Below are 20,658 nucleotides of genomic sequence, written 5' to 3'. Positions count from 1 at the left end.
CTCGGTTGAATTGCTTTACATTGTCTTATTGGGGTCTTTTATAGCTGACTATGTGCGGTATGGGCTTTGCTTATTGTTGAAGGCCGTACGGTGACCTATACTTGTTAATGTTTGTGTCATTTTGGTCTTTTGTGAATAGTTGTCTCATTGGCAATCATACCACATCTTCTTTTTTTATATTATTGTACTAGCTGGTATCATTCTTGTTCGGAATTTGTTGATACCACACATAGTTCACACACACACACATTTGTCAATTTTGTAAGTCAAATTGAAAAATGCTTCATGCTAGATCATTTTTCATTTTTCAATATTGTAAACTGAATTGGAAAATGCTAAAGGTCAGTATTTTCAATATTTGCTTTTAAAAATGAGATTGAAATATGTTTTGTTTTATAAAACAAGCAAATACAAATGTTTTAATATATTTTAAAGTTTATTAAATAAAATCATGTTAACACAAACTTTTTGTGGTTTGTTTCAATATCTTCCTAAAATCAAAAATATAATTTCATGAAAATAACAAATTTCAAATCTCATAGAGAAAATAGTTATTCGAAAGTGATTTCAATAGATTGTTGTTACATTGTTCCGACAAACTACCTTTAAAATTTGCAAAGCAATTTGATTTTCTTTTTAATTTAAAAATGAAAAATGTTTGGCGTAAATGTACACAGACGGAAATTTAAAGTGAAATCTAATTGGAAGGAACTCTTTAAAGATTTGTTATGCATATGGCCCAAGCGGTTTCCTTAAAATACTGTATTTTGATCGGCTTATAGCAATCTCGCATCATTCTGAAATTATTCTTCGTTTCCAAATAAAATGTACCATAGCTTCTACAATAAAGCGTACATCAATAAAAGAAAAACATAAAAGAAATCATGTTTTGTTTTTATCATATTAAAAATGTTATTTAATGAAAACACATAACGTAATGTCAAAATCATATTATTTGATTAACGTAAGGTCACAGTATCACATAACACAAATGTGAAATTCAAAAAGACACATTTTTACTCTTTGGTGAGTCGATATTATTTCTTTATAGAAAGGATCATTAACACCCAACACACAAGGACAAAAATGAATGTTGCGAATTTAGCAGGTACATGTGAATTAAAGATACCTTTAAAAATAGGGTATATAATTTTCATTGCCACGACCATTGCAAGGTTTAGAATCATAAAATTGAGAGCCCAAAAAATGTCCATTTCAAGGTCCCAAAATTCATGTTGTTCATCATGTTTTTTCCTAATCAAATGGTCATATTCACTTGGCTGTTTGCAGTCATCGACATTTTCGTTCGAGCCTAAAAGACTTACGTTAGAGGCATTGACATTCAGATGGTTATTGGTTTGATTTATCGGACAGATAAGTGTTAGTTCTGTGTACTCAAGGTACTTGTCAGCTAGCGGCTTGATCGAATCTGGAAATGTACTTGAAGATTGACTATATGAGAGATATTGTGGTTTGCACGACTTTATTTTAGTGTTACTGACTCTGTGCGTGGAAATATGTTGGTTGGAACAACTATCATATCCTTGTTTTTGGCATCTGTAAAAGCGCGAATTGATACGTAAACCATCATCTCCCATAGGAATTGGCCTCGACAAATACTTAGATGCTTTTTTGTCGTTTCCAGATGGCAAACAAATTTCTGGTAAATCTGAATTGAGAGTAGAATGGGAGCAAGGAAAGGTAGCATGTCCATCTGTCCTTAGAATACCAGGTGTTATATCATTGCGCGAATTATCTTGTTTTGTTTGACGCAAGTTGAGTTCTGCAAGTTTATTTAGAATAAAAATACATTGTTTCACAGTTGGGTTCTGTACATGAAACAGGTAGGTTGTTAGTTCTTCACGTGAACTATATTGCTTGATGTATACTAAGAGGATACCTCCACCAATTGCAATTGAATAGTGTAGTTGCTGCTGATTATTTAGTTGAAGCACAAACTCATTTATTGCAGCTGGCAACAAAACCATCGTTTCCCGTACATGCCAAGTAATTCTTTTTGCACGGTAATCAAGACTTTCCTTCATTATACGAGTTATCCTGTCATCAAACTGCGAACCACCGAATCTTTGGATAACCTTGAAGAGAAATATTTAGTAAAAATCACAACATTGTACAAAGATAGCAAACACAATTGCACGGTATCAATAGATTATAGCTGTTTATTGTCTTTTAATATCAGCATTATTTGTACGAGGCTAGTGAAATGAGTAGCGAGCTTTTACTTCTGTTTCAAGCTGAGTACAAATACAGATGATATTTAAAGGCAAAAAAATGTTATTGTCTTTACTTTTTAATTTTATAGAATTATAGAAAAACTCACATTTATTGCATTTTTTTTCTATTTAAAATCCTGGAGGACAACGTAGTAATATTAAAATAATCATTTAGTTGAATACGGGCTTTCACAAAAAATCTAATGGTCAACAAGAATACATCGCTCAAAGTAAATACATAGTTATTATAACAGAAAAACTAATGTCAACAGTACAAATAAATAACAAAACAATATCCGATTAAAAACAAAAGTGCATGATTTGACAAACGCTTCAAAATTTTGAACTGAACTTGACTTGAAAGTTCCTGAACATAATGCAATGGTTGTTCTGTGAGTGTACACATGTACACATTTATATTTTAAACTCGGTCATGATTGGCGCCGTATAAATGGAGTTAAATCTGCTGTTCATGTTTTTTCTGTAAGCAGAAAATAAGTTAACTTAATATTGTCCCAAGGAAATGATAGAAAACAAACAGAACGTAACATAGTTTGTATAGGGTCCATCAATATTAATAAGAATGCAAGTGCAATACACATTCTGAGATCACGCAGGTTCATACAACAGTCGTCCACAGCAATAAACAAAATTAATGGGCGACAATTTAGAGAGTATCTCTTCGTGATACAGATACAGCCTATCGATATCTGTTGGGCTGTAAATGTATATACAAGACACCCCATATAAGAATACATATGCAGGGGCATTTCTAAGATATACTGAGTGCCAATGAAAACGTAACACTTGGTTTTTTAAAAATACAATTTATATTAGAAATGATAATCTTTCAAAATAAATTGTTCTTGAAAATTTATAATTCTAACAATAGATCGATATCAAACAAAAATGTTTCGTTGTCATCTTTCAGACGCTATAGGTAAACGAAACATCCAATGTCGAATTATCAACTCACAGTTCTAACAAAACATGTTACAACCCCGTTGTGCAGCGCAATCTCGACAGCGCCGTGGAATTGATCATCCCGGACGTTTAATGTGATCTCGAGGAATGTTATTCCACTTATCCCGCAAAACAAAGTCTATAAGACTTTATGATATTGGTGGTGGTTTTCATTGTCTAAACCATGTCTAATCTGATGCAAAATTTGCTCGATCGGACCAAAATAGGGCGAAACACATGACTTTTGGCAAAGATGGGTGTCAAATGTCTATGTAACCACCACTGACGGTTTTTGGAACATAATGATTTTTTTTTTAATTCGATGTTAACATCTGACGGCCGTTTAGATGTCACTAAGGAAAGACTTTGGTGCTCTTTAACAATTTCTGCACAAATGGTGCTTTACTGAAATTGCTCCAAATGATCTACCGTGACCACCATTGAACTCTCGTGATATTTGTACAGCTATTAGAGTCAATATCGGATATGTTTAAGACCAAATGTATCGGTCTGGCTGAGCGTTTCTTGCTTTTTGTACCCCGGGATGTGGCTTATCATTAAAAGATTCATTTTTGTTGAATTTGTGGAATATTTGGGTTATTGGAAAGGCTACAACTTCAGTTTTCTCGTAATTGTATGCTATGAAAGGCTTCATTGGATCATGCCCAAAACTGCATGTCGCTGGTTGTCAGAAAGTCCTGGCATTTACTCAGATGTTTATTGCAGTTTCCTAACAATAAGGGCGGGAAAATTAATGACATTAGCCAAGCTTTAAATGACAAAATCGTGAAAATGGCGCGTATGTTGAAAAGCGGTGGACTCGGTTTATGTCCGTTCAAAATAACCCTTACTTCGCATTTGTTCCAAAAATCACTCAACCGTAAAGTTGTCGACAATTGTCTTAAAAGTCATTTTTAACCAACTATACAAAGTTCTAATATAAATGAAATAAAAATTATAAGATTTTTATGAAAAACAAAAGTGTTGTGTTTTCATTGGCACTCAGTATATTTGAAAGAGGGGCGTATAATTTATTCAGTGACTCTCAAAAAGAGGATAAAGTTTTGTTTCGTTGAACGACACACATAATGCCAATCAAAGAAACACTGAAGCAGAAAGTTCTTTCTTAGTATTGCAGGATTTAATGTGGCATACATAATTGAATATGAAACCTATGTCATTGCACTACTACGCGGCGCTGAATGGGACTTTAGTGGTTTTGTACTCGAAATTCAATTTTGTACAGAGATTAGTGAATTTGGTTCAACAAAAATAATTTCACTTTATCCCAATGTGTAGCATATTAAAAATTTCAAAATTTGTCATACTAAAATTCAAGGCGATGTCTGCAAAGTTTGAATTTATAATTAGTTCATTGTGTTCATTTTTACATTTCAGTGGTATGGAACCCCTTGAATAAAAATACATATCATTTGGACCAACATTTCAAGTTATATCATGTTGCCTCTATCATTTGGTCATTTTGTTTTATACGGCTGGCTTACTGTTTATGTGTTACAATAACATAACAACAAATTCATATGGAAAAGGCATATAACTTATATAATTAATATAAAAGATCACACTGGTTCGCTTCAATCGAATTAGCCAGATATAGGCGAGGATGTAACGAAGAATTTGTAAAAATAATTTTGTCGTTATATTTGTTTGTTACGAAGGAAATGCACACAGTGAATAGACAGAAAACTCTTACAAAGAAAATTAACGTATAAGCAGGGTGGAATTAATCAGCGCATAAACTGTACGATACAATGTGAGAAATATCTTAGCGACATATTGCTTAAACAAAAAATTATAATTTTGGCGGAAAAAAATAATTATATACTAATTGTTCAGAGAACAATGAAAAGGTCTTTCCGCCCGTTTTGATCAAGTTTGATATAGAACTATGAAATTTCAGCATTAGATATCATATCGAGCGTCAAATGACAGCTTATTATAAACTGATTAAAAAAACTCCAAATTAATGTAAGCGTAGCAACTTACAATTTAACAAAAATATGTTGTCAATATCTTTCAAAAAGGAATTAAACATTTTAAATATGACCTTGTCCTCGCTCAAAATAGGACACATCATACGATGGATATAACTTCATAAGGAGCAATTCTATAAAATATATTTACTTATCACAAAAGATTAAAATGACTTTCGATAAGTAGGAGATAATTGGATACTTCTGGCTTATCGAAAGTCACTTTTAGTCTTCTGAGATAAGTAAATGTATTTGAATTACAAAATATATGGATTCCGAGTACTTTTCCATAAAAAAGCGCAAAAAAAAAAATACTTCTGTTTTCCTCAAGATCACTTCCGGTTGTAATTTTTCAAGGTCATATGTCACTTAACCTTTTTGTAAAGGTCAAATGGTCTTATAACAAACCAGGTCGAAGGAATAATCATTTACCTTATAACTTAACATTTCAGGGGCACTTACTCCCATAATATGTAATTTGATTGTTTCTGACCAAATATGACATATCTTCGTTACAATACGAGAGCCGTGGTGTAGTGGTTAGTGCATCGGACTACTAACACAAAGGTTCCTGGTTCGATTCCCGTTTGGGATGAAAATTTCAGCAACTCAATTTTCGGCTCTCCCTTGACACCATTTGCGAGTATGGTCTTGAGGAAACGATGATAGTCCGTCGGAAGGGGACGATAAATGGCTGACCCGTGTTAAGAGAGAGCCATATCTCTTGCACGTTAAAGACATTCTTGTAGATTTCGAAAAAGAGTAGGATAATGCCGCTACAAGGCAGCACTCGCACCCGCAAGTGGAAAGGGATTAATATAAGTTGCAAAACTTGTTTCCCAATCCACTCTAAATAAATATGTTTAAACTAAACTAAACAATTGATTAAACATTTTGCACTTGTTCTCTTATATATATCTCTAAAAGTGGTGGAGCAAAAACACCAGGAAAAAATCATAATTTAGAACTTGACCTTGACCTTTGACATTGACCTAATTTTTAAGTTAGGTCCTAAAGGCCTCAAATAAAAACATTCCCCAGAGTTTGACATTGACCTGATTTTTAAATTACTTCCTAAAGGCCTCAAATAAAAACATTCCCCAGAGTTATATCGGTTTGAGTTAAAACAAATCATACCGACAAATATATTGTCTAAAGGCAAATAATTCCTAAAAAAAATTATCAAATGGCTTCGATCGAAACTAAAAACAAATTCCTGAGAAAGTAACGAACAATGTGTAAAAAAGAATTTTGTCGAAACCTTTTTGTACGATTGAGATGCAATTATTTGATAAACAGTGTATAGGGAGATAAATCTGACAAAGAAAATTGTTCGGCTTAGCAGGGTGAAATTTAAAAGCACATAAACTATATGATACAATACGAGAAATATCTAAGCGACTTATTTCGAAACAAAGACTTATCGCAAGAACAAAATTTAACAACAAAATAAGATAACAATAATTAAAAATCAATTGTTCAGAGAACAATGAAAGGTCTTTTCACATCAATTTTAAAAAGTTATTGAGAAGAAGATAGTTCCAGTTTACTTAATTTAAATTTATTATCAAATCATAACTTTTTTATACCGAAGCGATACATAAATTTTTTCTATTTTTCTTTTGAGTGCACAAAGGAGATAATGTGTTACTTCCAGTGAGTAAATGCCACTTACAGTCTTATATAATAGCTTTCTTCCACATTGATTTCAAAAATATACATTTGTTGTAGTTTCTATATACTTTTGTCTATAAAACCGGAGAAAATTGGCCTCTTCGGGTGTATTGAAAGTTACTTCTAATGGTGTGTTAAATAAAAGTATGTACATGTCAGTTAATTGCTAGTAGTCTGTTGTTATTTATGTATTATTGTCATTTTGTTTATTTTCTTTGGTTACATCTTCTGACATCAGACTCGGACTTCTCTTGAACTGAATTTCAATGTGCGTATTGTTATGCGTTTACTTTTCTACATTGGCTAGAGGTATGGGGGGAGGGTTGAGATCTCACAAACATGTTTAACCCCGCCGCATTTTTGCGCCTGTCCCAAGTGAGGAGCCTTTGTAAGTCATGTATTATCTTAAATTTAGTTTCTTGTGTACACTTTGGTTATTAGTATGGCGTTCAATAACACTGAATTATTATATATTTGTTTATGGGCCAGCTGAAGGACGCCTCCGGGTGCGGGAATTTCATGCTACATTGAAGACCTGTTGGTGACCTTCTGCTGTTGTGTTTTTATCTTTGGTCGGGTTGTTGTCTCTTTGACACATTTCCCATTTCCATTCTCAATTTTATTAGATAACAAAATATATGAATTCCGAGTTCTTTTCATAGAAAAAAGTGCAAAAGGCTACTTCTGGTTTACTAAAGGACACTTCTGGTTTACTAAAGGACACTTCCGGTTGACATTTTTAAAGATCATATGTGACTCAAATTTTTGTGAAAGGTCATACACAAATGTATCGCTTTATAAAGAAATAATTTGAGTTGATAATCAATTAACCTTATAATAAGACATTTTAGGGGCAGTAACTCCTATAAGATGTTATAAGTTTGTTTCAGACCAAATGACACATATCTTTATTACACTAAAGCAAACAGTTTGTTCTTGTTCTTTTATATATATCTTAAAATATAAGTGTTGGGGAAAATGCAATCACAAGGAAAAATAATTTTCTAAGTTAGAACCTCAAATAAAAAGGTTCCAGGTTTAAAGGTTTATGACTTAAAGAACTAGATCAAAACCAGCCAAATATGTCTGAGGGTGTAACAAACAATTAAGAAAAAGAAAGGAGTAGGTCCAGTACGACCTTTTTTTTTACCCAAAAATATAGCAGTTTTAAAAAATTTAAGAAATGTAAAATTTTAGTTGTTTATTAGCAAGTAGAATGCTTGTGCTACATAAGTGGTTTTATTTATGACAATGTAATGCACATATATCGTGTACTAGCATCATTAAGTCATGCTAAGTTACTGAAATCTTCAGAATTTTAGCATTTTAGCTAAATTTCAGACGGTTTCCGTCTCAAATGAAAATGGCCGGATTGGTGGTCATTCCTAATTTGGAAAGATAAGTTGCAATTGATGATGATACATAACATATATAAAGGTTGAGGATGAACACGGATGCGGCCGCTTTCCTTTTTGACAATAAACATCTGAAAAATTACGTTTTTTGAAAGATTTGATAGTTTTTATATTTAAGCTATAGTCGGAGCGTTTTTAATGAATAAATCAGTTGAAATCTTTCACGTAAACTAATTGCATCAATTGGAATGGACACTTATGTTTTTGATAAGTGTCTAAAATCTTTCGTCAGATGAACCTGAAATTTGAGGCTTAAAATGGCCCTTACCGGACCTAATCCTTTGTCGATATCTTTTTCTTACGAAAGAGATGCACACATTTAAAAAGTGACTAGGTAGATAACTCTTACAAAGAAAAATGTTCGGCTTAGCAGTGCAAGATTTATAAGCTCATACACTGTGCATACAATATATGAAATATCTTAGCGACATATACAAATATACATCGCAAGAACAAAATAAGGCGGATTTTAATTTACAAATCATTTGTTTTGTTAACATTTGTTAGCGGCGGTTTTCCCCCTATAAAACATTACTGATTGATTGATCAATTAATGAATTGGTTGTTTAGTTAGTTGATTGATATGTTGGTTGGTTAATTGGTTTGTTTGCAAAATAAACACATTGAACCTAGACTATAGAAACATGGTAATACAACAAAAGATGAGCCCTCATCTTCTATTGAACACACGAACCAGAAATATGCATGCGTAATTGGTTAGTTAGTTGGTTTATTGTTTGATTGCATGCATGACACTTTCATTGTGCGACACAGAAAAGTGGAAAGACCTAATAATAATCAGAACAAATACAATTTGACTTTTCACAGAAAAGTGGAATACTTAATAATAGTCAGAACAAATAAAATAGGTCTTTCAACAGACAAGTCAAAAGACCTCATCATAACCGGAATAAAACTGATAGGTCATTCCACATAAAAGCGGGAAAAAAGCTTATTATAAAGTTATTGTTTTCCCTGTGGATTAATCCATATTTGTGAGATACACATTTTCGTTGATTTCGTGGGTACAGGGAAATCACGAATTCAAATATTCAACGAAAAGAAATGTTCTAAAAGAATGTGTGCCGACTTTGCATATTCCACGAAATTGAATATCCATTCTTTCTTCAAACCACGAAAATTGGTACTCATGAACATAATTGAATCCACAGTATGTTTATCAATATCATGGTCATTTCATTATTATTTTTTAAATAAAGGATACATACTTAGACATGTAAGAGGTTTTATATAAAGGACAATCACAATATTAAAAAAAAATCTTTAAAAACCATGAATCGCAATATGTATATTGCCACGATCAAGTCCTTTTCATATATTCAACCAATTATATATATCTAAGTGCGGTAAAGTTCAGAATAAATATCGCGGTCTTTTTTAAATATTTTTTCCTTTAAATTCGATGACCATTGAAGAAAACATGTGCTAACAATATATTTTTTTCTTAATGTATTCGCTTTTAACATGTTTAAAATGTGGTATATTTACAATCTAATTGAAATTTAGGAATCGAATTTAGCTGTACTTCATATATTTTGATTAGATTGGGGTATTTATAAAATGAACTAACTATAATTATTTGTATTCAAAAATGTGGAATGAAACTGTGTTTTTCTTATATTTCTAGAGCATTCGAGGCCGATTTTATAAATATCAGTTATTTTAAAGAAACTAGCACTTTGAAATAAGTGGGTTGGATGATTGCTTATGAAACAACTCTCCACAAGAGTCCAGATGACACATACAAAAACACCTATAGGTCATCGGTACTGCCTTCAATAATGAACAAAGCTTATACCGCATAGTCAGCTATAAAAGTCCCAGAAATGTAAAATGTAAAACAATGCAAACGAGAAAACTCACACTGAAGTTAATTAAAAAAAAAAAAGGGATCAAAACTCATCCGTAACCTCGGACAGTGGTGTAACATTGCGTATGACATAGGAACGAACTATAGAAATCAGTAAAAGAAGATTTAACTCATCAGATGGATACAAATAAAAATAAATACAAAGAAATGAAGCGGATCTTTCGCTGTTTTAGCGTAAGAACGTAGCACAACATGATTACATAGCGGTGGTCAAAAATATTATAGTATTTTAGTATACAATACTCCGTTAAAATAGGGAATGAAAACATACGATCTTTGATACATCCGTTTTATTTAAGATATCAAACATTGCTAAACATTCTGCCTATGTTCGGATTTTGATACACAGACACCAAATTATTCCATGTTGATACGTTTGACAAATATCAAAAGTGTCAGGCAAATTAAAGGAGAGACACGATGAAGTTTGATTGAATTACATTAATTTCCGACACTCTTTTGACGTAGTAATAAGGTTCAATTATTCAATTGCATAAATATTTCAAACTAACAATTAAATTCTATAAAAATAATAAGTTTAAACGTCAAAGTCGCTGACAATTGTTGCATAAGACAATTAAGTCCGCCTGATAGTGTTGCTAAAAGAGCTTGACAACATTGGACGTGTCCTTTAAGTTGCAGTACTAGTCTCAAATGGACAATACTTATTAGATAATGAATATTTCCTTTTGTGGTGGTGTCAATTTCGTCTACTAATTGACAACCAAATTGAAAACATATACCCGTAGAACGGTTTACCTTCATGTGTTTTGTTTCTATTTTAAAGACTTGATGCTCATTTATATTTGCCATTATCTATTTTGAATTACCTTTTTTATTGTTCGAGATATTTCTGCAAATTTTTGCTCATTTAGTTCCTTTATCCTCGAGTGAGCTAATTCATTCCTATAGAACTTTAATCTTGCAACGTCAGCCCCATCACTTACTTCATGCTCTTTGGGTAATTTATCAAAAGAAGAAGTGTGTGGTTGCTTTAATCCAGTGTTTCGTAACACCAATACCATTAACGTCAAGTCCATGCTTTTTGACGACAAAGGATCTTAAAAAAACAATAAAATACTATGACTTGTCACAAGCCTTTACTGGATTATAGCTCTTCATCATTTATATATGCTTTGGATTTCAAATATTTTGGACACGAGCATCGCTGAAGAGACATGTATTGTCGAAATACGCATCTGGTGCAAAAAAAGTGATATCGTTACTTTTATTTTAAACGTTGAATGATATGAATTTGGTTTATTTAGTTTGAAAAAAAAGCAAACAACACTGCCATATCATTATCTGCTTTTCATTAGAAAGGGCTATTTTTATTCGAAAAGTGTAAGTAGCCCTAGTGGCGATTTATGTTTAGATAGTTGTATTTTTAAATGTTATGGTTAATGTTTTTCGTTGTATGATAAATGATACGGGGTAAACTGTTTTTAAAATTGTATTATTTGCAACATGCTCAGAAGTGTTGCTCAGAAAGGGAAATCCGAAACAGTACCTTCATATATGTCATATTTGAAATGGCACAACAACTAGCTTGTGTCTCCGTTTAGAGCCCCCCCCCCCCCCCCCCCCCCCCCCAAAAAAAAAAAAGCCTAGTTTATCTGAATAGATGCTACCACTGTAAAGTGTCCGATACTAACAATCTTTTATCAATCTTAGTTGAAAATGTAATGTCGACATAGGATACATACCGTATTAATCGAGATACATGTACATGCACATGTTGAAATATGTTTTTCTGTTAGATTATATAATTTGTTAACTGATCTGCAAAAAGATCAATCGCATTTAAAAATTATAACGCTTTTTGTTGCGATTCACATTATCGAAATAAGAGAAGGCTATACAATTGTTACGTCATCTTTAAATTTACTATAATAGAAGAAATGGATAATCAATTAATGAAATCAAGCATTTAAAAAAAGTATAAATCATGTACAAACTATAGAAACAATAGTATCAATGCAGAGAAAACGAAGCTTTTTGGTTGTCAACATTATTCTTGGAATTGTAAACCTGAAACTTGGAATTATCACACTAGAAAAGCTGCTCAGCCAAACAGCGCACTACTGTTTGATACGCGTTACTGTAATCATATGTATATAACATTAACTAATATTTGGTACCTTTATTCATTCAAATATTAACAAAGAATGAACTTTACTTACATACAATATTTTGATACATAAGATATTTAGAACATAATCCAAATCATTATAAAGTTATGAAAGAAACAACACATAATAATATAAAATGCCATTAAAAAGTAATGTTATTGGTAAAATTTTGACCCTAAGTTTGGCCATATCCACGCATACCTATTAAGAGGAAGCTACTTCTACTTCATGAATATAAGGCTACTTGATAATATACACGACTTTTGATATACCTTGATATGTTATATTGATAATTCCGATTTTATATTTTTAATGTTGATAATTCCAAATTGAAAGTTGGAATTTCTAAGTTTAATTTTGGAATTGTAAGATTAAAGTTTATAATACCAAGATGAAAGTCAACAGTTTGTTGATTTTTGTTTAAAATAAAGGACGACCCGACATAATACTACGCTTGAGTATATGTCATCTATGACATTAAATTTTAATTTAATCAGAAAAACTAATATGTTTATTGACAGAATAATGAAAAACTGTCATTGTGGTAACTTCTTTGTTCGGCAAACAAACAGTAGCCATTTAAAAAAAAAGAAACACCACTATGATGATTCAAAGTCTTTGTCATTTATTTACCATATGTGTTGTAAAGAATAGCAAGTTGTTGGCGATTTGCTATCTGTGATATATTATCCTTATTTTCCTTCAGCTTTCGTTGTAATATTATTGGGGGAAGCCATTCGTCAATTTTTTTTTGAAGAGCATCTGTTCCGATTTCAATCAAAATTTCAGCACGTTTGAAACGATCGCTTTCCTGGTTCAGTGCTGCCATGCCTGATACGTCTGCGCTGACAGAAATACAATATTTCACCTAAAATATACGAATGTAACACAATTATTTCACAAGTGTTATATTATCTACTTGTTCGGTCCTCTGTGCTAATTCTTCTTATGTTTGTTTGTGTTTTTGTTGTAACGTAGTGACGTAATTTTAGCAAGTTAATACACCAGACGCGCGTTTCGCGTACATACGACTCATCATTGACGCTCAGATCAAAAAAGTTATCTAGTCAACCAAGTACAAAGTTGAACTGTATTGACGACCCCAAACTCATCAATGTCCTGAATTTATTATAGAAAAAACAAGGCTTGGTATGATTGCCAATGATAGACCAAAAGGCACCATGATTAACAACTAAAGGTCATCGTACGGCCTTTAATAATGAGCAAGTCCTTTTCCCGCAATGACAAATGTAATACAATTGTAAACGAGACAACTAATAGAGGCCTAATTTATGTACAAACAATGAAGGAAAAACAAATATGTTAAACATCAACTAAAAATACATTTCACAAAAACACAAAGTGGACGTTGTAAGGAATATGTCAGTTGATATGAAATAGTTCGTTTCTATGTATGTTGTATTGGTGTTCGTGTTTGTTTCACTTCGTATTTTTCTTGTTCTATTGTTTTCTTCTCATATTCATGTGTTTTCCATGACTTAAGTTTATAAACCGGAATTATTTGTTCTCAATCGATTTATGACTTTGAATAACGGTAAGTAATGTTGCCTTTATTTATTATACATTTCTCAGGGTAATATATAAACTCTAGCTTAAATAATTTTCTACTTTACAAACAAACATAGGAAGAAACATGTACTTGTACACATTAGACCACACAGCATTACCCAAAAATAAGAACGCTACCACCACATTACGTATTGTATATCTAACTTGATACGTTACTTTTACTAACATATCAACTGACCAGGAGTCTTTGTTTTAATTTGCATTATAGTGGAGCGGCGAATGATGAAAAAGTCGCTTAGTTAACGATTTTAAATTATCTAAATACCTCATAGAATTTTCAGATCTTAAATTGTTTATCGATTATTCAGCTTTAGAAAAATGTTTGTCGTCAATATCAAATGTGGTACAAATGACGTTAAAAATAGCTTTAACTTACGTTACCCAACTTGCGTCGAATACCCCACTGCTGTTTCGGTAGACAAATTTCTCAACAAACCCGTTCTAGAAAATAATTTGTGAACTAAATTGGTAAGTGCAGTTATTAATGAACTTCATACAGTATAAGGGTATTTAACATCAAAAGAATCTGGAAGAAAAAAGTATGATAATTGCTGCAACAAAAAGACGTGATGATTTTTCCGGTAATTTAAATGAATTCTGCATTGAAACAGAAGTGAATTACTCGTATTTAGGTATCATAGGTCTGTTATAAAAGCTACACAAATATTACCAATTTTAATTCAACTGATCGGGTGGAGCTTCCGTTTAATTTGCATAAGGACAGTCTATTTGAAGATGTGTGTGATAAGGATGATTACCGTTATAATTATAACTGATTTCAAATCACCTATCATTGTCATCAAAGGAATTTACAAAACAATGACTGAACACTTCATTGATGAGTTTATCCTAAAACACCTATATATAGATGGACTGGTTTATTGTGAGCTAATCGGTTAAACTCCGCCCAGTCAAGTGAAATAAATCGAGTAATAAGCAGAATTTAAAATCATTATCATATTTTTTTCAGCTGAAAAGGAAACACCAGATATAAATTCAGATGTATCTAATTCTTTGGTGCCTGAAAATATTGATCACCATACTTCAAAGTGTATTATTATTTGCAAAATATGTCTCATAATTATGTAAAGGGTGGACACATTACATACAATTTCATCTGCTGAAAGGTTAGTCAATCGTATAGATACTGCTGTTAGAGAATGCGAATAGAGCAAGACAATTTGCTAAAAAATGCAGTGTATCACGCAGCATGTGTAACCACATACTTGGCATATAGACCAAAATCCACTGATGAATCTGTGTATGACTTGGCATTTGAAAGAGTAGCTGAAAATGTAGACAGAAACAAAAAGTCTCTTGTATTGTCATCACTTTTGACAATATACCATTCTTTTTTACCTGATAAAGTAAGTAAGACATACTGTAAATTAATTTCTGAACATAAGGTTTAACTTAAAAAGCACTACAGGGATGCCATTGTATTGTATGCTCAACAAGAACAAGGTAAATCAAGCATTGTATTTGCTAGCGATATTTCCATTGGAGACGCTGTTAAGGTACCGAATAACATCCAAGCAGAACTTGTAGCTCAAACAAAACCAACGAACAAACCGATATGCATGTACTTTTTGAAGCAGCCTCAATATCAAGACAAAAAATGGAAAATGTTTATATATCTTATTATTATCCTGCAATGAACATGATGCAGGAATGGTGTCACACTATTGGATACGTTTTGTTACTTGGTTTCTTGACAACAGTTTTTTTAATCATTTTCTTCAGTATCAATGGAAATTTCGCATGCAATTCGAAGAAAATGTGTGGTGTCAAATTGTAATAACATAACTACTCCATTTAGTCTTAATCTTGCAGTACAGTTGTATCATGAGTTCGGATCAAATTCTTTGATTGAAAATGTAAATGCACATGGTTTCTGTGTCAAGTTTGACGAGGTTCGGAGATTTTTGAGTAGAGTGACGAGTAGTGTAGCGGATGCTGAAAAAACAAAATTACCTGTTCCAAGTCAGGAATATGACAGTTCTTGTTCATTCGTTTTTGATGTGTTTTGTTATTTGCTTTTGCCATGTGATTATGGACTTTCCAATAAGATTTTTCTCTAAGTTCAGTATTTTGGTGGTTTTACTTTTTACAGGGTGATTGTTATGTCCAATTCGGTGTAGCTAACTGGTTCCTTAATCCAAGAAGGTGTTGACAATATTGCCATTAATACCGACAGGGATTTGGCTTGCCACATGAATTGTATAGTAGTTGCACCGAACAACTTGTTCCATTTTGACAAATTTAGCCAACCCAAAATAAAAATGGCTGCCCATGTGCTTTTGCTTGGAAAACTGCGAAAATGACAAGGAAGAGCCAGGTTTTTTATAGGGACAAATGATTTCAGATTTTCTACAAGATCCAATTTGTTGATGTATGGGAAAAAAACATGCCGGCAGCATGTGTTTGCAAGGACCAGGGTCTTCCTTGCACTGATTTATGTTGTCAAAATTTAGGTAGTTGAAACAATGTTCAGAGTACATCAGCCGACATAGATAATGACACAGATGAAATAACATGGAAATAGTTCTTGTTGTAATATTTGGTAACTTTATTTCAATATGCTATATATTTTTTTGACGATTTATTTGGTATGAAAATAAACTCATCATAGATACCAAAACGGTCATGTCTCAATTTTAAATTTGTTCTACAACACGCTTGCATACATTGAGTAATATAATACTCCAATAACTAGATTGTATGAAAAGGTATCTTGTATTGAGATAGTTGGAATTAATTTTAAGAAAACTCAGTGACACGTTGAATCCTTGACAACTGAAGGGAAATTTAACATGACTGCATAATTCGTTTGATTTATCAACAATGCATTTCGGATACTCTTTGGAAAACTTTTATCAAAAAGTATTCAAGAAATGCTATTTGTCGAGGTCAAATATCAAGGTAATTCTGTTACTGATTTTTATTAGGCTTTATGATTTGTATACCACGGACTACCTTCAATATGGTTAAATAAAACATTGGTCTGACGCGATGTGCAAATATGAAAAAGAATTTGTATGAACTAACGCATTTCTACATAATACTACCCATATAATTTATTAAATAGATTATTAAAATTGAAAAATATCAACGGTATTGTTGTTTCAGATGAAAATAGGAATTTTATAAGTGATGACCCTTGACCTTGATTTTCGGTATAATTGTACCAGATTTTATATTGACGACACATATTTTCAAAAACTACACGATTTAAGCTTTCCAATGAGCTATTAAAATCCCATGAGGTATTTAGGTAATTTAAATTTCTAAAATTGTCCTGTCTGCCGCTCCACTATTAGGACAGTCTATTTGAAGATATGCATGATAAGGATGACTGCCGTTATAATTATTATGAACGTATTATGTATTAATTTATATCAAATAATGTACATACAAAAAAAACTCTGAATGTATGATATGGGACAAACCATTCATCATTTTTGAAAAAGACTATTAACGAAAATCGAATAATTTATTTTCTCTTGATAATAGATTGATTAGGACATGACCGGCGAGCAATTTTTAATTGTAGCTTATTCAACCTTTAATCAATTTTCCACTATAAACGAATGTTACTTTATACAAGTATAAGGACTTAGTAAGCTAAATCTACAAATTTTATTAGATATTATGATTTTTTATTACAATAGATTAATATGCTACAATAACTACATAATACTTATATCTATGGAACGCCAACACTGACTTGATATGGCCATTTCCATTATATAATGTGCATATACCTTTATATGATGTGCACTTGTCATTATATGATGTGCAAACATACTTATATGATGTGCAAACATACTTATATGATGTGCAAATATACTTATACAGTGGGTGATGTCTAAAAAGTAAAATCACAAAAATACTGAACTCAGAGGAAAATCAATACGGAAAGTCCATAATCACATGGCAAAATCAAATAACAAAACGCATCAAAAACGAATAGACAAATACTGTCACATTCCTGACTTGGTACAGGCATTTCCAAATGTAGAAAATGGTGGATTGAACTTGGTTCTATAGCGCTAACCCTCTAATATGACGTGCAAACAGTCTTATATGATGTGCAAACATTATAATATGATGTGCAAATATACTTTTATGAGGTGCAAATATCTTTATATGATCTGTACATATCATTATATGAAGGGCAGTTTCCCTTATATATTGTATTACGTGCGATCATCTTTATACGATGTGGTTGTGTCATTATACAATGTGCTTGTAACCTTATATGGTGTTGTTAGGTTTACTCCCTAATATGATGTCAAAACGTCATTATATGATGTGCTTTTATTGTCGTAATGTTCAATAAACATGATTACGATTAGAGTGATAACTGTCTACGTCATAGCTAATTCCAATCTGTTTCTGTAAACTATTAATCCGGTCATATATGTGTCTATCACTAGCAAAAGAGCCGTTTATAGGGAAAATGAGACAATACAATTTAACAAAATCAACGTTTCAAACATTTTAGAGGAAGATTAAGATCAGTTAATACAGTAGCTAGTTGAAGAAATTCCTGTGTGTGGAGATACTGATAAAACAATTTTTGAAGCTCTTGATAACTTGCTATTTGGATTATGCATAGGCTCCATGTTGAAGGTCGTACTTTAATTCATATTTTTTTTTAAACATAATTATATTTTGACGATTTACAAAATTTTTATCAATATATTCGTTTCTTTTTACTGACATCTCTGTGCACATCATAATATAATGATAATCATCTCCAAGATTTTTAGAGTTACATAATTTACAATTTCGTCTATCTCTCTGAATATTTGTCCATCTCCCTATCTCAATGGGTAATTTATGGTTGATGGTTCTAAATTACAACATAGCCAGGGCAAAAGGCTCCAAAATGACAAATGAAAGCAATACAAACGAGTTAACTAACTAAAAACTCGTTTTATATTAATCTCAAAATTAAAAAAAATGTTTTAAACAGAATTATGCACTACCCAATATTTTAAAATACTTCTCGATAGCGCATGTAAATACCATTTGATTTTAAAAGGTTCTTAATATTGGTATGTAATCATTTTAAACGTTTCAAATCCATGAAGTTATATTCGTACATCAGTGTTTTTGATACACCAATAACAAAAACTGAAATATATTAAATTGATGCATTTTGTTATTATTCAAAATTATATCAGAAACGTTAACTTAATTATAAAATAATGAACCTGTGAAGGAGAGAGAATTGGCACATAATACAACGGAATGTCACTCTTGCATACAAATGGCACATCAATAGAATTAATTAACTGTGCAATCGTCCTCCACCTTCAATGATGATTCTAAATTATAAATATAACCAAAAGTTGTTAATCTATAGAAAGTGAAGACTAATGAAAGCTAACCCACTGTAAACATATTATTTTGCAATTTTTTAAAACTTCCTCAGGAAAATGCTCGAGTCACTTGACTTTCAAAGCTCAAAATTAACGTTTTTACACAAAAAAATGCAATATGTGAATACAGTAGTTACAGATAATTCGCTTCTCAAAGTGTAAGACGCAATAAAAATCGTATGCTTGCACCATCCTACCGAAATACGGATTTAATTTAGTCATGACCATTTCGACATTTCTTCGTATATTTGATTAGATCAAAACCGGTTTGAACAAGTACGTGTTAAGATCCAACTAAATACACTTTTCCCGATATGGTCAGGTAAAATTGCTTTTATTCTTTCTTGTGAAGATATCGCAATGACAATTATTTTACATGATTTGAAGTTAAATCTTTGTAATGCATGACTGATGTTAATCCATTTCGATCACTCATTTTTAAACCGTACACATAGTGTGGTAATAAACATTAGCAACATAAGAACATTGCACAGAAATCATTTATACATTAGATGTGAAAATGAAAGGCAATTGGAATGGGGAAGTATGCAAGCATTCATATACGCACGTATATTTAACAACAACTTGTCTTTTCGCAAATTTTCGTCAACACGAAAATGGACAAAACGTATTAGTGATCTGATCGATCACATACGGAGATTCAACACGCATTCCATATTTCAAACTGATTAACGATTAATCGAAAGATATGCGGTAACGCAGATGGAGCCTTTGAACTGGCGTTGTTGCTAATCCTTTCAATATTACTCCCATGATATCTCATACAGCCATGTAAAAACATCCTCATTACGGACAGCCATATGTCAATAGATACAACAATATTTATTAGTCTTTAAAATGAAAACAAACCATTACTTGTGAATATCATTCATGTTTGTATTGACTTTTTGATATCAACGAGAAGCCATTTGTCAAATTATATCAGCTTTTGAAATTCACCAATAATGTGGAATAAAAAATTGTTAACCAATTAATAATAATAAAATTGAGAAAATGATATTACTAAATATCAATAATGCTAGTAATGAAAAATATTAGTTATACAAAATGTATAAGCATATTAAACAAACTTACATTTCTGGATCCCGCTTTCACAAAATTTCACCGAGTAAATGTTCTAATCATTGATAATCGCTTATATACAGTCGAGGGTTTAAAAATCGATTTTCTGTTTAAATACCCAGTTAGTTAGTTTTTGGCTATTCAAATTGTTTTTCTTAACCGATATACAAAATCTTGACTGACTTCCAAATATTATATTTAAATGATACGCAATAACGTAAAATATCAAAATACCGGACCTCATGGAAACTATACAACGAAAGTCCCGAATCAAATGGCAAAATAGAACGCT

At 31.8% G+C, this 20,658-nt stretch overlaps 1 protein-coding gene across 3 annotated transcripts; it reads right to left on the bottom strand.

The window, feature by feature from the left end:
* Window positions 1-467: 467 nt before the first annotated feature.
* LOC134682988 (uncharacterized) lies at window positions 468-20,417 on the bottom strand. 3 transcript variants are annotated; one of them, XM_063541963.1, is made up of 6 exons: window positions 20,379-20,417; window positions 19,116-19,229; window positions 14,270-14,334; window positions 12,937-13,171; window positions 11,002-11,231; window positions 468-2,096 (listed from the first exon to the last, which is right to left on the bottom strand). In XM_063541963.1, the coding sequence occupies exons 4-6, from the start codon at window positions 13,130-13,132 to the stop codon at window positions 1,038-1,040; spliced, it is 1,485 nt and encodes a 494-aa protein (XP_063398033.1). In that variant the 5' UTR covers window positions 13,133-13,171; window positions 14,270-14,334; window positions 19,116-19,229; window positions 20,379-20,417; the 3' UTR covers window positions 468-1,037. The 3 variants fall into 3 exon arrangements, with proteins under 3 accessions (XP_063398033.1, XP_063398031.1, XP_063398034.1); XM_063541961.1 differs by lacking the exon at window positions 19,116-19,229; XM_063541964.1 differs by lacking the exons at window positions 14,270-14,334; window positions 19,116-19,229.
* Window positions 20,418-20,658: the final 241 nt, after the last annotated feature.

This window comes from Mytilus trossulus, chromosome 9 (genome assembly GCF_036588685.1).
Source record: "Mytilus trossulus isolate FHL-02 chromosome 9, PNRI_Mtr1.1.1.hap1, whole genome shotgun sequence".
NCBI classification, from domain to species: domain Eukaryota; kingdom Metazoa; phylum Mollusca; class Bivalvia; order Mytilida; family Mytilidae; genus Mytilus; species Mytilus trossulus.
The sequence above is the reverse complement of the archived record's forward strand: the minus strand, read 5'-3'. Positions and strand labels throughout refer to the sequence as shown.